This window comes from Narcine bancroftii, chromosome 7 (genome assembly GCF_036971445.1).
Source record: "Narcine bancroftii isolate sNarBan1 chromosome 7, sNarBan1.hap1, whole genome shotgun sequence".
Taxonomy (NCBI): domain Eukaryota; kingdom Metazoa; phylum Chordata; class Chondrichthyes; order Torpediniformes; family Narcinidae; genus Narcine; species Narcine bancroftii.
The window spans coordinates 80,510,426-80,528,586 of record NC_091475.1 but is presented as its reverse complement, the minus strand read 5'-3'; the positions used below and the strand labels follow the sequence as shown (position 1 = coordinate 80,528,586).

Genomic DNA, 18,161 nt, shown 5'->3' with positions numbered 1-18,161 from the left:
CCCTACCAGGGAATACACCTGAAGATGTGTCCAATATCAGATAATATTCCCTGCATTATTGTCATTGAGGCCACCGACTGTACTAATTCTATGAGAGAGGATCAATCTGACCAATATTGAAATGTCAGGGATTGAAACACCCAATCCTATCAATCAAGGGAGCAGAAAAGATTCATAAAAGTGTTTCCGAGACTGGTAGGGGGAGGTTTGTCTTATAAGGAAAGGCTGGGACTTTTTCCTATGAAATTTAGAGGCTAAGGGTGGGGGGGGGTGAGGGAGTGGTTGGAGGAGGTACAAAATACAGATTTATAAACTCATGAGGGGCAAGGATAAGATGAATAGTCACAGCCCTTTACCCAGGGCAAGTAGAGGCGGGGATAATTGTGATGTTCAAAGGACATTTAGACAGGCTGTGGATAGGAAAGGTTCAGAGACATATGGAAAGAATCCAGGTAAATGGGACTGATTTAGTCAGCATGGAAACATTGGATTAAAGGGTCTGATTCTGTGCTGTAGACTACAACTCTAATTTTAGCCCTACTGGCCCATTGCACCCATGGAGTCATAGCCACAGGCTCCTCTTCTGCCACCAGGTCTGTGTTGGCCCTCAAGCACTCAATCATACAAATCCTTCCGATCCCAGTTTATTCTCCCCATGTTCCCATCAACAACCTCAGTCTTCTAATTATTTGTAACTGAAGCAATTTACAGCAGCCAACCAACCTCCCATCTGTTGGATTGGGAGGATCACTCACCACTACACAACTCTACTGTGAAGTGAATGGAGAGCACAGAGTTCCTTGGTGTGCAAGCATCTATCCTGGACCCACATCACCTCCTCATTTGTCAGGAAGGACCAGCAGCACTTACATTTCCTAAGCAAGCTGAGGAGGGCAAGGCTACCGGCCCCCATCTTTGCAACCTTTTACAGAAGCACAAATGAGAGTGTCCTGTCTGTTTGCATCAGTGTGTGGGATGGTAGCTGCAAAGCATCGGACCTGAAGTCAATACAGAGGATCATCAAAATGGCTGAGAAGATCACTGTGGTCTCCCTTTCCTTTACTGACAACATTTGCCTGGAGCATTGCTTACATAAGACTTAAAGAATTATTGGGGACCCTTTCCATCCATCATACAGTATCTTTGATCACCTACTACCAGGAAGGACTTACAGGAGCATGAAAATGAGTACTACCAGGCTGGGAAATAGCTTCTTCCCGTAGGCTGTGAGATTGATGAACAGCACCCTGTAACTGAGTAAATTATTCCAAAATATTTATATTTATTTTTCTTTAAAGTTTTGTGTGTGTGTGTGTGTGTGTGTGTGTGTGTGTGCGTGTGTGTGTGCGTGCGTGCGTGCGTGTGCACGCACGCGCAGCCAGATGGTAATAAACTTAAACTTGAAACCAAAGCACCCAGCAAGACGCATGAAGACAGAATGTGCAAACTCCACAAAGGCAGTCCCCAAGGCCAGAATTAAACCCGGCTTTCTCCACCACCTGTACTATCACTGCTGCTACTTTTATTTGGTTCCTTAGTCCTGATATTTTTTTCTTTTTCTACTTTTGCCTCATTCCCTCATACACCTCCTGTGAAAACTAGAACAAAAGGTGTTGGAACGCAGCAGGTCAGTAGCATCTGAAAAGTGTTGACTGACCTGTGGAGCCTTCCGAGCATTTCAGGCTTTGTTTCAGAATTCCAGTCTCTGCAGACTTCTCAGTTTTTATAATTTCTCCCACCTTAGTCTGTTGGACACCCACACTGACATTTGCTAATCTTTTTCTGTTTACTCAGAATAAAATTATACCGTCGATAAATCATGAGATCAGTCCTGACTTTATGCTCTGAAATTTTCTGGAAAGTGTTTACTGCTTTTGTTACAGCAACATTATAAACATTTACCTTGCAGGTTTAACTTCTTTTATTTGCCAATTTTGGATCACTTTATTGTGGCTTAAAGGGGCATATGTTTGTTTTAAACAATATGTTAATTCATTAAACTTTGCCATATAAACGCGTCTCATGCCTTCATAATTTTATTTCTTTGTATTTACGACCGTGGTTCCAAATGGAACTAATTAAAACTGAATAGTCCTAATTTACCTGATTATTAATGAACCATTATTTTCTACCTAGAGCATCCTGTTTTCTCATTGGTTCCTCAACATATACAGTAGATCTGGAAAACCATCCCTTATACACCCAGCTTGATAATATAGTCTGCCTCGACTATGTCTAGATTATTGCTGGACACATACCCATTTGCACATACCCATAGGCAATGACTATCACAGGCAATCACCACATGAGCAGTGACCACTGGCCACCATAGACAGGAAGTGGTGTAGGCACTGAACATGAGCAGGGAATGATTTTGGCACTGACCATTGTGGGCACTGATTATTGTAGGCATTGACCACCTTGGGCCCTGACCGTGTGGGCAGGGAATATTATGGAAATGACACCCTAGGGCTGCCACTGACATTGGCACCTCTTCCCCCTCCCAGGTTAAAAAAATGAGCTGTCAGCACATGGTCAGGGCAGGCTATCAGCAGTGGCGTTAGTGAACAGCTGGTGGGCCTATCAGTGGGTGGGGTTGTCAGGGGGCAGCTGGCGAGGCCATCAGCGGGTGGCTGGCAGGGCCTTCAGGGGCTTGTAAGGCAAGGACAATAGCAACCCCTGCCCCACATGCCATTCCCTAGATACGTCTACGACTGTGTACTAACCTTGGATAGGAAATTATGTGGGCATTGACCATGTGGGGACAGACCGTGTGAACAGGGAATGGTGTGGGGACAGACTGCACGGACAGGTAAAGTTGTGGGGACAGGCTGTATGAACAGGGAATGATGTGGGGACAGTCTGTACAGACAGGGAATGGTGTGGGGTCAGGCTTATGGACAGGGAATGTTGTGGGGTTAGACAGTACAGACAGGGAATGGTGTGGGGACAGGCTGTACAGATGGGGAATGGTGTGGAGATAGGCTGTACAGACAGGGAATGGTGTGGGGACTGGCTGTACAGTCAGGGAATATTGTGGGCACAGACTATGGTTCAGCAGCACCCACTGATTTGTACAGTACAACTCCAATTATCTGAAATCTGATTCTCCAAAATCCTCATTTATCCGAATTTAAAAAAAATTTGGATAAATAAGGATAATTGAAAAAAATCAGAAATCTTCATTTATCTGAAATTTTTGTGGAGCCCACATGAGCTCACAGGTTGAAAATTTTTTTACCCGACATGAAATTAAAATGTTGACTGCTCTTGTTTTAGGTAACTCCCTACCCTCTCTCTTTCCATTTCTTATTTTCCTTCCTCTATTGACTTTTCTCTCCACCTCTCTCTTTCAAAATACATGTCACTGTCTCCCAGCCCAAAGCGGTCAGAAGAATCCCTTGTCCTGGCATCATCAAGGAGAGCAAACTCTCAGCAGGAGCAAGACCTTGGGCTCAGTGACCTTCCCTCCCCTCTCCTTTCTCCTATCTGCTTCCCTCCCACCTCGGCACACCGAAGCTCCCAACGCCAACTCCAAACCTTCCCCTCGGCCTACTACTGCACACGCACACTGGGAAGGCCTTGGGGAGGATTAAGAGTTGGGACTCGGGCATCAGGAGCTCCAGTGACCAGGTAGACAGGAGCCCACCGACTCACCAGTGAGTATTCCACCAGCATGGGAAGCCTCTCCGGGGATCAACGGCAGTGGTGGGGATGTGTCGATGATCAGCTGCAGCCAGCATTTTTTTGGTGAGAATTAAACATTATTTTAATGCTTAAAAAGCCTTCCCCTGTTGTTTCTTGTTTGAACATTAATACAAGTGAGTTGCTGTTGCTACTGGGCTGTTTTAAAAAAAAATGACCAGCGATCTGAAAAAACATAGGTCCGATCCCAACCATTTTGGATAATTGGAGTTTTACTGTACTCCACGATCCCCGAGCAAAACTTATTTACCCTTCCTGCCATCTCATCATTCTGTTCCATCCAAGCTCTCTTCTGTGTGTTTCTGATCCTGACGAACACTTCAGCACCCATGATCCCTTGTCTATGCTGCAATTGGTTACCTACCTCTCTCTTGTCATCAACCATGTTCCAAATGATTTGGAAGTGGCGAAGATCATTGTAACTCAGGAGCTGATCCTCTTCGGTTGAATAAAACAGCGAGAAGTTTTCCACAATGATTGCTGACAGGAAAAAGTACAAGGGTCATCACCTACGATGAGGCTGAAAGAATCCTTCGGAGCTAACGTGATCCCGCTATGATGGTTGCTCCCTCACACATGCCAGCTCTAATCAGTGCGCCTGTACTAGGAGAATGGGGTTCCTATTCTAGAAATTGTGAGGTGACAGTATAGTGACACACTGCTTTTGGAGGGGCAAAAAGATTCTACTTTGGGGCAGCACAGTGGGCACTGATTATTGTAGGCCTTGACCACCTTGGGCCCTGACTGTGTGGGCAGGGAATGTTGTGGAAATGATACAAATGACATAGGGTTAGCGCAGCGCCTTTACAGTGCCAGTGATAGGAACCGGGGTTCAAATTCTGCACTGCCTGTAAAGAGTTTATACACTTTTCCCGTGTCTGCATGGGTTTTCGGGGTGTAAATTGGTCAGCACGGACTCATGAGCCGAAATGGTCTGTTACTGTGCTGTATGCCAAAATTTAAATTAAAAAAAAATTAAATTTAAATTAAAATTTTTAAAAAAAATTACTTGAGAAGGACAGGAGGGAACTTTCCAATGTTCTGCCCAACATTCACCACTCAGTCAACCATGCAAAACTGAAAAAACACACTGTGTTTTTTGCTGGAGGTTGCTTTGCACTCTCTGGCTGTCATTTTTCTCACATTACAATAGAAAGTGGAAATAAAATTATTAATTTGCTTGCAAGGTATTAAGATATCTTGAAAGGTAAATGCAAATCTTTCTTTTCATGAAAGTGTTATGGTCCAGTAATGGGGCGTGTCTAGCTCCCAGTCACACTCTCAGGAGTATAAAACAGACATAGCATGGAAACAGACCCTTCTGCCCATCTTGTCCATGCCGACTAAGCACCCCATTTGCCTGCCTTGGTCCATGTCCCTCTTGAATCTTTCCTATGCATGCACCTGTCTAAATGCTTTTTGAGTATCACAATTGTCTCCACTTCTTCTGGCAACTTGTTCTGCATTACCCATCACCCTCTATGTGAGGTTGTCCCAGAGTCCCTTTTAAATTTTTCCCCTCTCACCTTGTATCTATGGCCTCTAGCTTTAGATTCCCCAACACTGGGAAAATGACTTTGACTATTTATCTTGTCTGTGCCCCTAATGATCTTATCAACTCTGACAAGGTCGCCTGTTAACCTCCAATGCTGCAAGGAGAAAAATCCCAGCCTATCCAGCCTCTCCTTGCCTGCCAACCTTACCAATTCCAGTTATATTCTCATGAATCATTTCTGAACCTTTTCCAGCTTTAGCTCTTCCTTTAGCTGGATGACCACAGCTATACACAATATTCTCACCAACCTCTTGTACAATGTTACATGATTTCCTTGATCGATGAAAGAAAATGCCTCCTTCACCAACCTGCCTACCTGTCACAACATTCATGGAACTATATACAGTACCTGTGCTCCCAAGTCTCTTTGTACTACAACATTCCTCAGGGCTCTACCTTTCATGATGTCAGTCCTACCTTGGTTTAACCAACCAAAAGTACAACACATCACTCTTGTTCGAGTTAAATTTCATCTGCTAACATTGACGTCCAAGTGATTAACATTGGGTGGTATGGTTGGCACCACACCTTTAAAGCGGCACCAATGGGTTTGAATCCCGTGCTCTCTGTAAGGAGTTTGTAAGCTCTCCTCATGTGGATTTTCCCCGGTGGCGCAGGTTTCCTCCCACCGTTCGAAACATACCAGGGGTGTAGGTTAATTGGGCGGCACAGACTTGTGGGACAAAATGACCTTTTATTGTGCTGTTTGTCTAAATTTAAATGACAAACAACAGAAGCAGTACCAAATGCACACCACAAGCCATAGGCATCCGATGAGAGAAACAACCCTCACTGTCACCCTCTGACTCCAACCATCAAGCTATTCAATTGGATCCAATTGACCCTCTGACCCTGGATCCCATGCAATTAGACCATTTCCCATGCAAACCCTTATCAGCTTCCAAATAGACCACTTATTCTGCCCCACCTCCGTAAATCTTGGTCACCTCTTCAAATGATTCATGAGACACAGTTTCCACACACAAAGCTACACACTGACAATCCCTCATCAGTATTTGCCTTTCTAAATGCTGGTAGAACCTGTCTACCAGAATCCACTACTGTAACTGCCCATGGATCTTGTCTACCAGAATCCACTGCAGTAACTGCCCCATGACAGACATTAAATTCACTGGCTTGTAATTCCTTGGTTGATTCTTACAGCCTTTTGAAATAGTACACAACATGGTACAGAAAGATTTATGAAGATGTTTCCAGGACTTGGGGGCGGGGTGCTGAGCTATAGGGAGAGATTAAACAGGTTGCGGCTTTATTCCTTGGAGTGCAGGAGTATGAGGTGGACAAAGTCAGGTTTAAAGTGAGGGGGGAGAGATTTAACCTGTGGGTTTTTTTTTAAAAAACAGTGGGGGTGGGTTCCCAGAAAAAGTAGTTAAGGCAGATACTATCACAAAGCTTAAGAAAACATTGGACAGGTATGTGGATAGGATAGGTTTTAAGGGATATGTGTCAAACACAGGCAGGTGGGACTAGGTTGGGCAAGACATTTTGGTTAGTGTGGGTAAGTTGGGCCGAAGAGCCTGTTTCCACGCTGTATGATTCTATGACTATGAGCCACCTTTCAGTCTTCTGGTAGCTCATATGCTTAACAATAACCACTTAGTTTTCATTCATCAGACTAGCACTTCAGAAGAATCTCCAATCAATCTGCCTCCCTTCTCTTTCCTCACAGCCCTCGAATGGTTTAAATTTTAAATTTCAACCTGCAGCACGGTAACAGGCCATTTTGGCCCACGAGTCCGTGCTGTCCAATTTACACCCAATTAACCTACACCCCCAGTACATTTTGAACGGTGGAGCCCCCAGGGAAAACCCACGCAGACATGGGGAGAACGTACACACTCCCAACAGACATCGTGGGATTTGAACCCTGGTCCCGATCATTGGTGCTGCAAAGGCGTTGCACTAACTGCTACGCCAACCATGTCATCCCAAGTATTTAACTAATTTCTTTTTCAAAGTTCCTGTTAAATATACTTCCAATGCCCTTCCAGACAGTGCATCCCAGTTCACAGCAACTCGCTGCATAAAAGCCTTTGGTTCTCCCTCTGATCCCCTTCTCCCTGTGTCTTCTAGTCACCCATCCTCCCGCCCCTGGGAACATCTTCTGATTTGTACTAGCTGAACCTCCCTGATTTTGAACACTTCCATTAAGTCTCCTCTTCACCTTCTGTGCGCTGAGCCAGTCCCTCCAGTATTACCATGGAAACAAACTGCAGTTGAAACTATGCTGTGAATATTTTACAACTGTCAACTATGGATAATGACATCCTCGGCAAACCAGGGCAAATTCCCTCTGGTGAACATTTGTTAGAAAATTGTCAACCATGATGAGCCTGACAAAACTCTGTACATAGGAATTACCCACAGTGCTAAATGAATGGGGAGATGACTTGATGTGGGAAGAAGTGTTTTGTTATTGAACTCACCCTCTGCAGAATCCCCGTGTTCATGTTAATTACCAGTTAGTGAAAGTCAACAAAGAAACATCAATGATTTTTGAAATAAGGTTGCATGCGATTTCAACTCTATATCCAGGCTAATTGGGTAATTCTCCAATCAATCAATCAAGCTGGTTATTACTCTTTTCAAAGTGATCACAATTTCACGTACAGAATTTAGATGTAACTATCTTTACATTTTTCTGAGGAAGTCACCTGCTTGGGTGATATTGCTGAAATCTTCTGCTCCCTTTACACACTGTTTTCTGACTAAATGACTAAAGGAATAAAGATGTCGACTATTTTCTAACCAAGCGACAAGTTCAGAAATCACAGTTGGAAAGGGACTTGGGAATCCTCGTGGAAAATTCCCAAAAGGTCAAGTCATTTGTAAGGAAGGCATTTATTTCGAGGGGGATAGAATATAAAAGCAGAGATGTGAAGTTGAGCTTTTATAAAACATTGGCCAGACTGAACTTGGAGTATTGTGAGCAGTAATGGGTTGCTTATCCAAGGAATACATTTTGGCAATTCAGAGGGTCCAGAGGAGGTTCACTGAAATGATCCCTGGAATGAAAGGGTTATCATACGAGGAGTGTTTGATGACTCTGGGTCTGTACTTGCAGGTGTTTGGAAGGATGAAGGGGATCTCATTGAAACCTATCGAACACTGAAAGGCCTGGTTAGAGTGGACGCGAAGAGGATGTTTCCTATGTTGAGACTAGGGGACATTGCCTCAGAATACAAAATTGTGCCTGTAGAACAGAAGTGAGGAGAGTTTTTTTATCCAGAGGGTGGTGAATTTGTGAGGTTCGTTGCTGCAGATGGCTGTCGAGGCCAAGTCATTGGGAATATTTAAGACAGAGATAGATAGGTTCTTGATAAGGAAGGGAATCAAGGGTTACAGGGAGAATGCAGGAGAATGGGGTTGAAAAGGATAGTAAATCAACCATGATGTAATGGCAGGGTGAATTGATCAGCTGAATGGCCTCATTCTGCTTCAATATTTTGTGGTCTTAAACTAAATGTTTTTGGTTTATCCCTGTTTGCCATCCCCATCGCCAACTCATTGCTTGCCCCTGTTGCTAACTGCTTTTGTTAACAAGCAGTCTGCGCTGAAAATACGTGCCTTTCTTTGGTTGTGCACACTGACTCTTAGTGTAAAGAACAGGCTGCATCTTTCTGCAGTCTCTTCTCAATGTTCATGGGCTACTTTATGGGCAGTGTAATACATCTGAAGTGCAGACACTGATGCGATGTGGGAGACATGGTAGCCAATTTGCCCAGAAATGTGACAATGGTTATCTTTTGTGACTTTGATTGACAGGGACCACAACAGCAGTAAGCTCCATGTGCTAACCAAGCCACAGGAGTGCTATCATGAATAGACAGGTGAGGCAAAGCTTGATCAAAGATGTCTGTTTGAAGGGGCATTTGAGTTGTTTAGACATGAGAGAGAAAGAGAGGGAGAGATGGAGACAGAGAAGGGAAAGAGGGAGAAAGAAAGAGGGGAGACGGAGAGAGGTAGGAAGGGAGAGTGAAGGAAAGGGGAGAAGGGAGAGTGGGAGGGAGGTAAAGGGAGTGAGAGGAAGAGAGAGGAGGAGGGAGAGAGGGGGAGGTGAGAGAGAGGGGGGGAGAGAGAGAGAGAAGGATGGGAAGCTAAGAGACCCGGTGAAGTGGACCATGATGACACTTAGACACTTGGTTAGTGTCAACATGGGAACGTAGTTGATGCAGGTTTTCAGCCGACTTAGACTAACTGCCCTGGGTATGGAGGAAAACAAATGGGGATATGTTCACAGAGATAGTGGGATACTGTATACCAGGGGCAGTCTGACAAACTGTTCAAGTCTGAACTCTGATCGTTGTGGAGTAGGTGGATAATGTCACTGTGGAAGGCAGTGGGAGTTTGAAGGAAATGAAAGAAATAAGTTCATAAAAGGAAAGTGATGGGCGTGCAATTGGCAACATCCAGGAGATACATAAAGAAATATGTAAAAAGATGCCTCACAGGAGAATTGGCAGCAATAACTCAGTAGATCAAACAAATGAGGAAGAACCTGGGAGAGAAACTCCCAGCATCAAACCCTGGCCAAATTCATCTAGAATTGGTGACACCTGAACACAAGCACAAGGCTTTGGTAGGTGTGAAATGAACTGATGAGTTATTGAGTCTCAAGCAAACAATTGAGGCTGGAGGGACTCAGCAGGTGAAGCAGCATCTTTGGACAGAAGTGGTCAGTCAGTGTTTTGGCTGTGGTCCCTTTGTGGAGTCCCAACATGACACATTGACAATTTCTCTGCATGACGTTGCCTGACCCCCTGAGAACCTCCACCTTCTCACCGTTTGCTCAAGGATCCCAGCATCTGCAGTTCTTGTGTTTCTCTCAGTTAATGAGTCTTCTTTGAAACTGCACTGTGAATGTCTGAGCTGTCTGAACGAACAGCGATTGATAAAGAAGCATGTTTATTAGGCAGGGTTACTGTGTGCTGAGTTTCATTGGGCAACAGTTGAGAGGTGGAATGTGACTGATTCTAGAACTCAGTCCAGACAGCAGGAACAATGAGAATTCAGGACAATTAAAAGGCCTGAACTGGAATATGAACAAGACAGTTGCCAAGGATTGCAGCAGGATCTTGATCTGTTGGGCAGGTGGGAAGAGGAATGTTTTTTTTTAAATTTTTTATTTTTCACACCATAAATCACATTAGCCATGATATACACTGTTTCTTTTTCACACATATACAGTGACTTTTTCTCCCCCCCCCCTTTCCTCCCAAACCACCCCCCCACCCCCCCCCCTCATCCATTTTAGGTATACAATCTAGGTTGCATTAAGCCAGTCAGACAATGTTGTCATTCAACAAAATTACACCAGAAATTCTACTGAGTCCATTCTTTTCTTTCCTTCTCCTTCCATCAACTTAGGTAATGTTTGTCCCCGGTAGGTTTTCGCTATTGTATTTAATGTAAGGCTCCTATACTTGTTCGAATATTTCAATATTATTTCTTAACTTATATGTTATTTTTTCTAATGGAATACATTTATTCATTTAAATTTAGTAGTTTCTTCCTTTTAATTTGGTTATGTATTCCATTAATATTTAAAGACATATAGTTCAGCGTAGCCCTTTTATATTTTGTTTATCTTCTCTTTCCGTTTTTCCATCATTACCTTTCCTCCTTTTCCATTTCTGTTTTCTTATTTTCAACTCTTTATAAGACAACATTCCTACAACATCCAACATTTTCCTTATTCTCCTATTTCTATCTTATTTATCCCCAATCTCCCCTTCACCTCCTGAGTTGTCCTTTATCCCTTGTCGGACAACCACATCTCCCCTCTCCATTTGGATTTGCGAATCCACTCGCAAGCGTCAACTGATTTTGCAGTGACCGCTATTTCCCCCCACCCCGCCTCCCCCAGAAAAGATTTCACTTTTCATATGTCACAAAGGTCACTCTTTTAATTCCCTCCTTATTCTCTCTATTCCATTACCTTCCCTTATTAATTCTTGTCTATACTATCTATATTTTCCTCTAAGTACAGATACATTCATGTATGCTCATTGTCTCTATTCACTCTTATACCAGGGAAGAGGAATGGTTGATGGAATTTAATACAGAGAAATGTGAGGTGCTGCATTTTACGAGGTGTGGGCAAGTTGGGCTGAATGACCCGTTGCACGCTGTGTGACCCCATGAGTTTGTAAGAACAGAATCCTTGGGGAAAATAAGAAAATGGGTGAATTATGCAGGGTCACATGGAGAGAAATTCAATGTCCACACACCAAACCCATCCACCGTTTGATGGCCCACATGGGAGTGATCTTTGGAGGGCAACCCCTCTCTTGGACAGAGCTTCTGATGTATAATTTCCAGCATCTTAACAGCGCACATTCCCCTTAAGCTGAGAGAGCCGTTTGACAAACTGGGTATCCCCAGTAATGGCCGACTCCAGTAACAACTGTGCTGTGCCCCTCCCAGCAAACTTAAAACAAACTTACCAACAAGAAGGTTTAACATTATGTACGCAATGATGACATAAAAGGAACAGAAGTACATCAGGGCTCCAGCGTAGTTTCCACAGTCTGTCTCCCAGTAGTTCTCATCGTTGGGGGTACAGAAAGGTGGTTGGACCTGTGGAAAAAGGGCAAGAGTCTTGGACCCAGCATTGCATTCCCTCCAGCACTAACAGTGATAACAAGTTATTGTTGCATATATTGTACAGGATACAAAGGCATTGACGTTCTTACTGCGGCTGAACAGATATTTCCTAAAACAACTACAAAAATACACATTAAATAGAGAAAATAAGTCGAAAAGATATAGTCAGTTTCCTTAGAGCTAGAGGAAAATAAAAATAGTGTTAAAATGGTGCAAACAAGTCGTTTGTGTGGTGTCAGAGTAGCTCATGATTAGTGTAGTGAGGGAAGTTCAAGAGTGTGATAGCTGTTGGAAATAAACTGTTCTTGAAACTGGAGGTGCTGGACTTTGGGTGTCTGTACCTTCTGTTCGAAGATAGCAGTGAGAAGAGGATGTGACCAGGGTGATGGGGTTCCTTTGTGATGCTGGCTGCCTTCTTGAAGCAGCACCTCACGAAGGTGTCTGCAATAGATTGGAGGTCAGAGCCGTTAATTGATCTGGCTATGTTTACTTTTCTAGGCAACCAAATAACCAACCAGGGACCCAGGATTAAAGATCAATCTCCTCCTCTCCTCTTCCCCCATTTTCCATCAAAAGCACATTTGCTAGATGCATCACAGCATGAGAAGGGAGCTGATCTGCTCAAGGTCGGAAGAAGCTACAGAAGGTGATGAATGCAGCTCAGAACATCACGCAAACTTCCCTCACCTCCACGGACTCCATCTACAACTCCCACAGCCTAGGAAAGGCAGCCAACGCACCCTGAACACAGTCTTCGCCTTCCTTCCATTAGGGAGGTCAAGAGTGAGAAAGCATGCACCAAATTGTTGTTTTAGTTAATTTTTTGTTGTTTTATTTTACAAAGTAAGAATTTTGGTGCATGTGTATGACAATAAACTCATCATCATTATTAAATGGTTCTAGGATTGGTAGACGAGACCCACATGAACTCCAGGTGCCACCACACCTACCTGATGCAGGCTGTGACCTTGGCTCCTCTGCGCCTGACATGCATCAATTTCAGGACATGATACGACCCCAGATCAATGGCAGTTTAGCCAATTATAATGCAGAAGAGCTGGAGGAGGCCACAGCCTTTCATGCCTGCTCCAGCACTTGACCAGACAGTGGTTGGTGTGTACATCAACTCCACCTCCCCACCTTAGTTCCTTCACCCTCAATTCTTGCACTTAAATGCCGATATTTCAACTTCAAGTGTGGATATTTTCGAAGGATCCTGGTCTTTCCAACTCCACCCAAGTTTCAACAGGTTATTGGGGAAGGGAGTTAAGATTCCCATTCTCTGATGTAGGAGGAACAGTTGCTCAACATCAACCCTTGGACTTGTAAGGTTACCCACAATGCACTGGATATTCCTTCGCATAGAAAATAACTTTTTCGATCAGTCCATTAAATCCTATCATACATGATCTGTAACATATATGCAAAAGAACTGAACATGTACAAGTCTGCCCTCACAGAAGTGGTAGTGTGCTTTTCCTAGCCTACAGATCCTTTGGGGGATGCCTTTAACCTTGAGCAGGGGCAACTCTCTACTCACCATGCAGTCATGCATGATCTTATTCCAGTCTTCCCCTGTGACGATGCGGAACAGGACGGTGATGGCTTTACCAGCAGAGGAGAAGTTTGCATGCCTGTATGGAAGATAAGGGGCAACATTAATCACCGGTGAAGCAAACCAAATGGTCTGACAAACAGCCCAGGCTAACCATACTGGCAAAATTATGAAAGGATTCAAAACACCAGCTCGATGTGAAAAAAACCCCAAGATTTTATTTCTTTGAACTATAGCCTTTGTTACCACTAATGTGCATAAGGACCAACTATTTGCTCATGGATTAGTTGATGAGTTTAACATAATCTGTGAAATATAGTTTTTTTTCAACAATTCATCCTTATGCCACCATCCAACTGAATGATTACAACTAAAAGTCAAGCTGATTGAGCACCACAATGTCAAAACCTTGGCCAAGTCAGAAGGTCAAGAGTTTAATTCTCTTGCAAAAACTTGAGCACAAAACTGATGCTGCATGTCGAGGGAATGCTACACTGACAGATGGGCTAGCTTTTGTTTAAATATTTTATTTAAATATTTTTATCTATACGTATAATAATAGCAAAATACAATCATCAATTAATAGTGTCCGTTCCATTAAACATGATGATATAAAGCACACAACCTCCCCCAGCAAAGAATCCCCAAATAAAGAAAATAAATAATGATAGAAAGTAACAAGATATAAAATAGAAAATAAAGAAAGAAAAGAAGCCTGATTGCCAAGTAGACACCACCCACCACACGGTTCTAACCATTTACATTTTTTAGCTCTTCCAAGGAGGTTAACAAGGTTCTCAAAGTTTAAGGAAAATATCAATAAATTAATTCCCACAATTTGCAAATATGGGTGCCAAATTTTTAAAAATAAAACATATTTATTTCTTAAAATTTAAGTAATCTCAAGGGGAATGCAACTATGCATTTTTGCATTCCATCACACCATACCTATATGGGTGTCTGATTTCCACATTACTGATATATATTTTCTTGCTACTGCTAATGCAATCTTTATAAATTCTTTTTGATATATAAATAGTTAAAATTACGTCTTATTCCTACAATATTACCATTGGATTTTGTGGAAATTTAGTTCCCGTAACCCAATGGTTCTCAACCTTTTTCATTCCACTCACGTACCCCTTTAAGTAATCCCTATGCCATCAGTGCTCTGTGACTAGTAAGGGATTACTTAAAGGGGTATGTGAGTGGAAAGAAAAAGGTTGAGAACCACTGCTGTAGCCTGTTTTAAAAAAGTTCCGAAGTTTATCCAAAAAGGTCTGATTTTAGGGCAGGACTAAATAGAGTGTAAAAAGGTACCTATCTTCTAGCCACATCTAAAATATTGAGCTGATAAATCTGACTTCAATCTATTTAATTTCTGCAGCGTAAAATATAATTGATATAGAAAATTAATTTGAATTAATCTATATCTAACATTTATTGTATTTGTCGACATAACTCGACTAATTTTGTTCAGCAATATTAATATTTAAATTTGTCTCTCATCTCTGTCTGGACCTATGGATCCCCTGCTTAGGAGTTCCCTTTTGCAATAAAATGCACATAGCTGAAGTAAATTTATTTATATGTATATTACAAATCAACATCTCCACATCATTACATTTTGGTAATAACGTTGTTGGACCAATTTATCTCTTAAATAAGCCCTTAGCGATAATAACAAAAAAGTGTATTATTTTGTATCCCATATTTATTTTTTAATTATTCAAATGACATTAAATTTCCTCCTTCATAACAATCTAATCCCTTTACAAGACCAAATATTTAAAAATTGATTACCCATTGTAAATGGAATAAGTCGATTTTGAGTCAGAGGCATTATAGCGAGCACAACCCCCTACGTTCCAATTTCTTATTCCAATTTATCTTATTCCAGGTATTCATTCATCAAATGTTTTAACGAAGGGGTCTCCCTCTCACCCAATATTAATTTTGATTCCCATATATTATATATATAAGTTTTCTGGCATTCTCTCTCCCGTTTTATCAATTTCTATTTTAATCTATGCTGACTTCTCTCCTTCAAAAAATGAAGCAAGAAACCTCATTTGAGCTGCCTTGAAATAATATTTTTTAAAAAATTTGGAAGCTGTAGGCCTCCTAATTCAAATTTCCATGTTAATTTATCTAAAGAAACCTTTGACATCTAACCCTTCCAGAGAAATCTCCTTATATATTTAATTAATTCTTGAAAAAACTTTTGTGGCAACAGTATTAGCAATGTTTGAAAAAAGATACTTTACTCTAGGGAATATATTCATTTTAAACCAGATAACTCTGCTCAATAATGTTAGTGGCAATGCCATCCATTTATTCAAATCTTCTCCAATTTTTTTAAGTTGAATAATTCAATTTGTATAAATTACTGAAATTATTATCAACCTGTATCCCTAAATATTTTACCCCATTTGCTGCCATTTAAATTGGGTCTCAGGTGGGCTTCCTTGAGGATAAGAAGCCCTGCCTGCTCTCTGCGGTGAATATGAAAGATCCCATGGCCAGAGAAGGGTGTAAGAACTGGAGGTCATTGTAGAGATAGGGATGGGTGTAAGGGTTGGAGGAAATTACACAGATAGGAGTGTTGTCGGGACTGCAGGGCTACAGAGATAAAGAAGGTTGTAGGGACCGGAGGAGGTTACAGAGATATGGAGGGCTCCAGGGACTGGAGTGGGTTACAGAGATAGGGAAGTGTGTAGGGACTGGAGGGAGTTACAGAGACAAGGAGGGGTGTCAGGACTTGGGAGAGTTAGATCGGAGGAGGTTCTATGAGGTGGGGTTGTGGGGGTTATGGAAGTATGAAGGGGTGTTGGCCATAGAGGGATTTTTTTTAAGTGAGGATGAATCCAGATGGGGTTAGGCAGTGGATGAGAGGGATGAGAGGTTGGGTCTTGTACCTGTACATGGGCTGCAGGGAACTTACTGACCAACAGTGTAGTGAGCACCAGTGTACCCCAGGAGCAGCGAGCAGTCAGTGAGAGGTCTCATTTTAAACTACAGATACACTTGCCTAAATGTTTACCTCATCTGGTGTATCATGATTAGTTTTTGGTTCCTTATATAAGGAAGGATGCTGTTTACATCCGGTACCGCACGGATGGCAGTCTCTTCAATCTGAGGCGCCTGCAAGCTCACACCAAGACACAAGAGAAACTTGTCCGTGAACTACTCTTTGCAGATGATGCCGCTTTAGTTGCCCATTCAGAGCCAGCTCTTCAGCGCTTGACGTCCTGCTTTGCGGAAACTGCCAAAATGTTTGGCCTGGAAGTCAGCCTGAAGAAAACTGAGGTCCTCCATCAGCCAGCTCCCCACCATGACTACCAGCCCCCCCACATCTCCATCGGGCACACAAAACTCAAAACGGTCAACCAGTTTACCTATCTCGGCTGCACCATTTCATCAGATGCAAGGATCGACAATGAGATAGACAACAGACTCGCCAAGGCAAATAGCGCCTTTGGAAGACTACACAAAAGAGTCTGGAAAAACAACCAACTGAAAAACCTCACAAAGATAAGCGTATACAGAGCCGTTGTCATACCCACACTCCTGTTCGGCTCCGAATCATGGGTCCTCTACCGGCACCACCTACGGCTCCTAGAACGCTTCCACCAGCGTTGTCTCCGCTCCATCCTCAACATCCATTGGAGCGCTCACACCCCTAACGTCGAGGTACTCGAGATGGCAGAGGTCGACAGCATCGAGTCCACGCTGCTGAAGATCCAGCTGCGCTGGATGGGTCACGTCTCCAGAATGGAGGACTATCGCCTTCCCAAGATCGTATTATATGGCGAGCTCTCCACTGGCCACCGTGACAGAGGTGCACCAAAGAAAAGGTACAAGGACTGCCTAAAGAAATCTCTTGGTGCCTGCCACATTGACCACCGCCAGTGGGCTGATAACGCCTCAAACCGTGCATCTTGGCGCCTCACAGTTTGGCGGGCAGCAGCCTCCTTTGAAGAAGACCGCAGAGCCCACCTCACTGACAAAAGGCAAAGGAGGAAAAACCCAACACCCAACCCCAACCAACCAATTTTCCCTTGCAACCGCTGCAATCGTGTCTGCCTGTCCCGCACCGGACTGGTCAGCCACAAACGAGCCTGCAGCTGACGTGGACTTTTTACCCCCTCCATAAATCTTCGTCCGCGAAGCCAAGCCAAAGATATAAGGAAGGATGTGTTGGCATTGGAGAGGGTACAGAAGAGGTTCACAAAAATGATCCCTGGAAGAAAAGGGTTATTATATGAGGAGTGTTTTTGATGGCTCTGGGACTATACTCACTGGAGTTTGGAAGGATAGGGGAGCAGCTCTCACTGAAACCTATCAAATACTGAAAGAACTGGAGAGAGTGGACATGCACAGGATGTTTCCCAAGGTGGGGGGTGGGTGGGGGGGGGGAGAGGGCACACCCTCAGAATACAAAGATGTCCCTTTAGAACAGAGAATCAAACAAAAAAAAGATATACAGCACGAGCTTTTACCCCTTGATGCCCAAATGCCTCAATTAACCTACAATCCGCATACATTTTAAAGGGTGAGAAGAACCCAGAGCACCTGGAGGAATCCCACGCAGACAAGGGACGAACTTATGAACTCCTGACAGACTGTGCTGGATTTGAACCTGAGCTGCTGGCGCTGTAATAGTAATGCACTAATTGCGACGCTAACTGTGCCACCCAGAGGGTAGTAAATTGATGA

General features: G+C 43.2%; 1 protein-coding gene across 1 annotated transcript in view; it reads right to left on the bottom strand.

Annotated features, from left to right (window-relative positions):
* nalcn (sodium leak channel, non-selective) overlaps positions 1 to 18,161 on the bottom strand; it is a 240,857-nt gene that overhangs the window by 22,149 nt on the left and 200,547 nt on the right. Inside the window, exons 36-38 of the mRNA XM_069890481.1 lie at positions 13,428 to 13,521; positions 11,728 to 11,860; positions 4,070 to 4,185 (exon numbers count right to left, since the gene is read on the bottom strand). Coding sequence (XP_069746582.1) covers positions 4,070 to 4,185; positions 11,728 to 11,860; positions 13,428 to 13,521 — 343 coding nt within the window. The remainder of the gene's footprint in view (positions 1 to 4,069; positions 4,186 to 11,727; positions 11,861 to 13,427; positions 13,522 to 18,161) is intronic.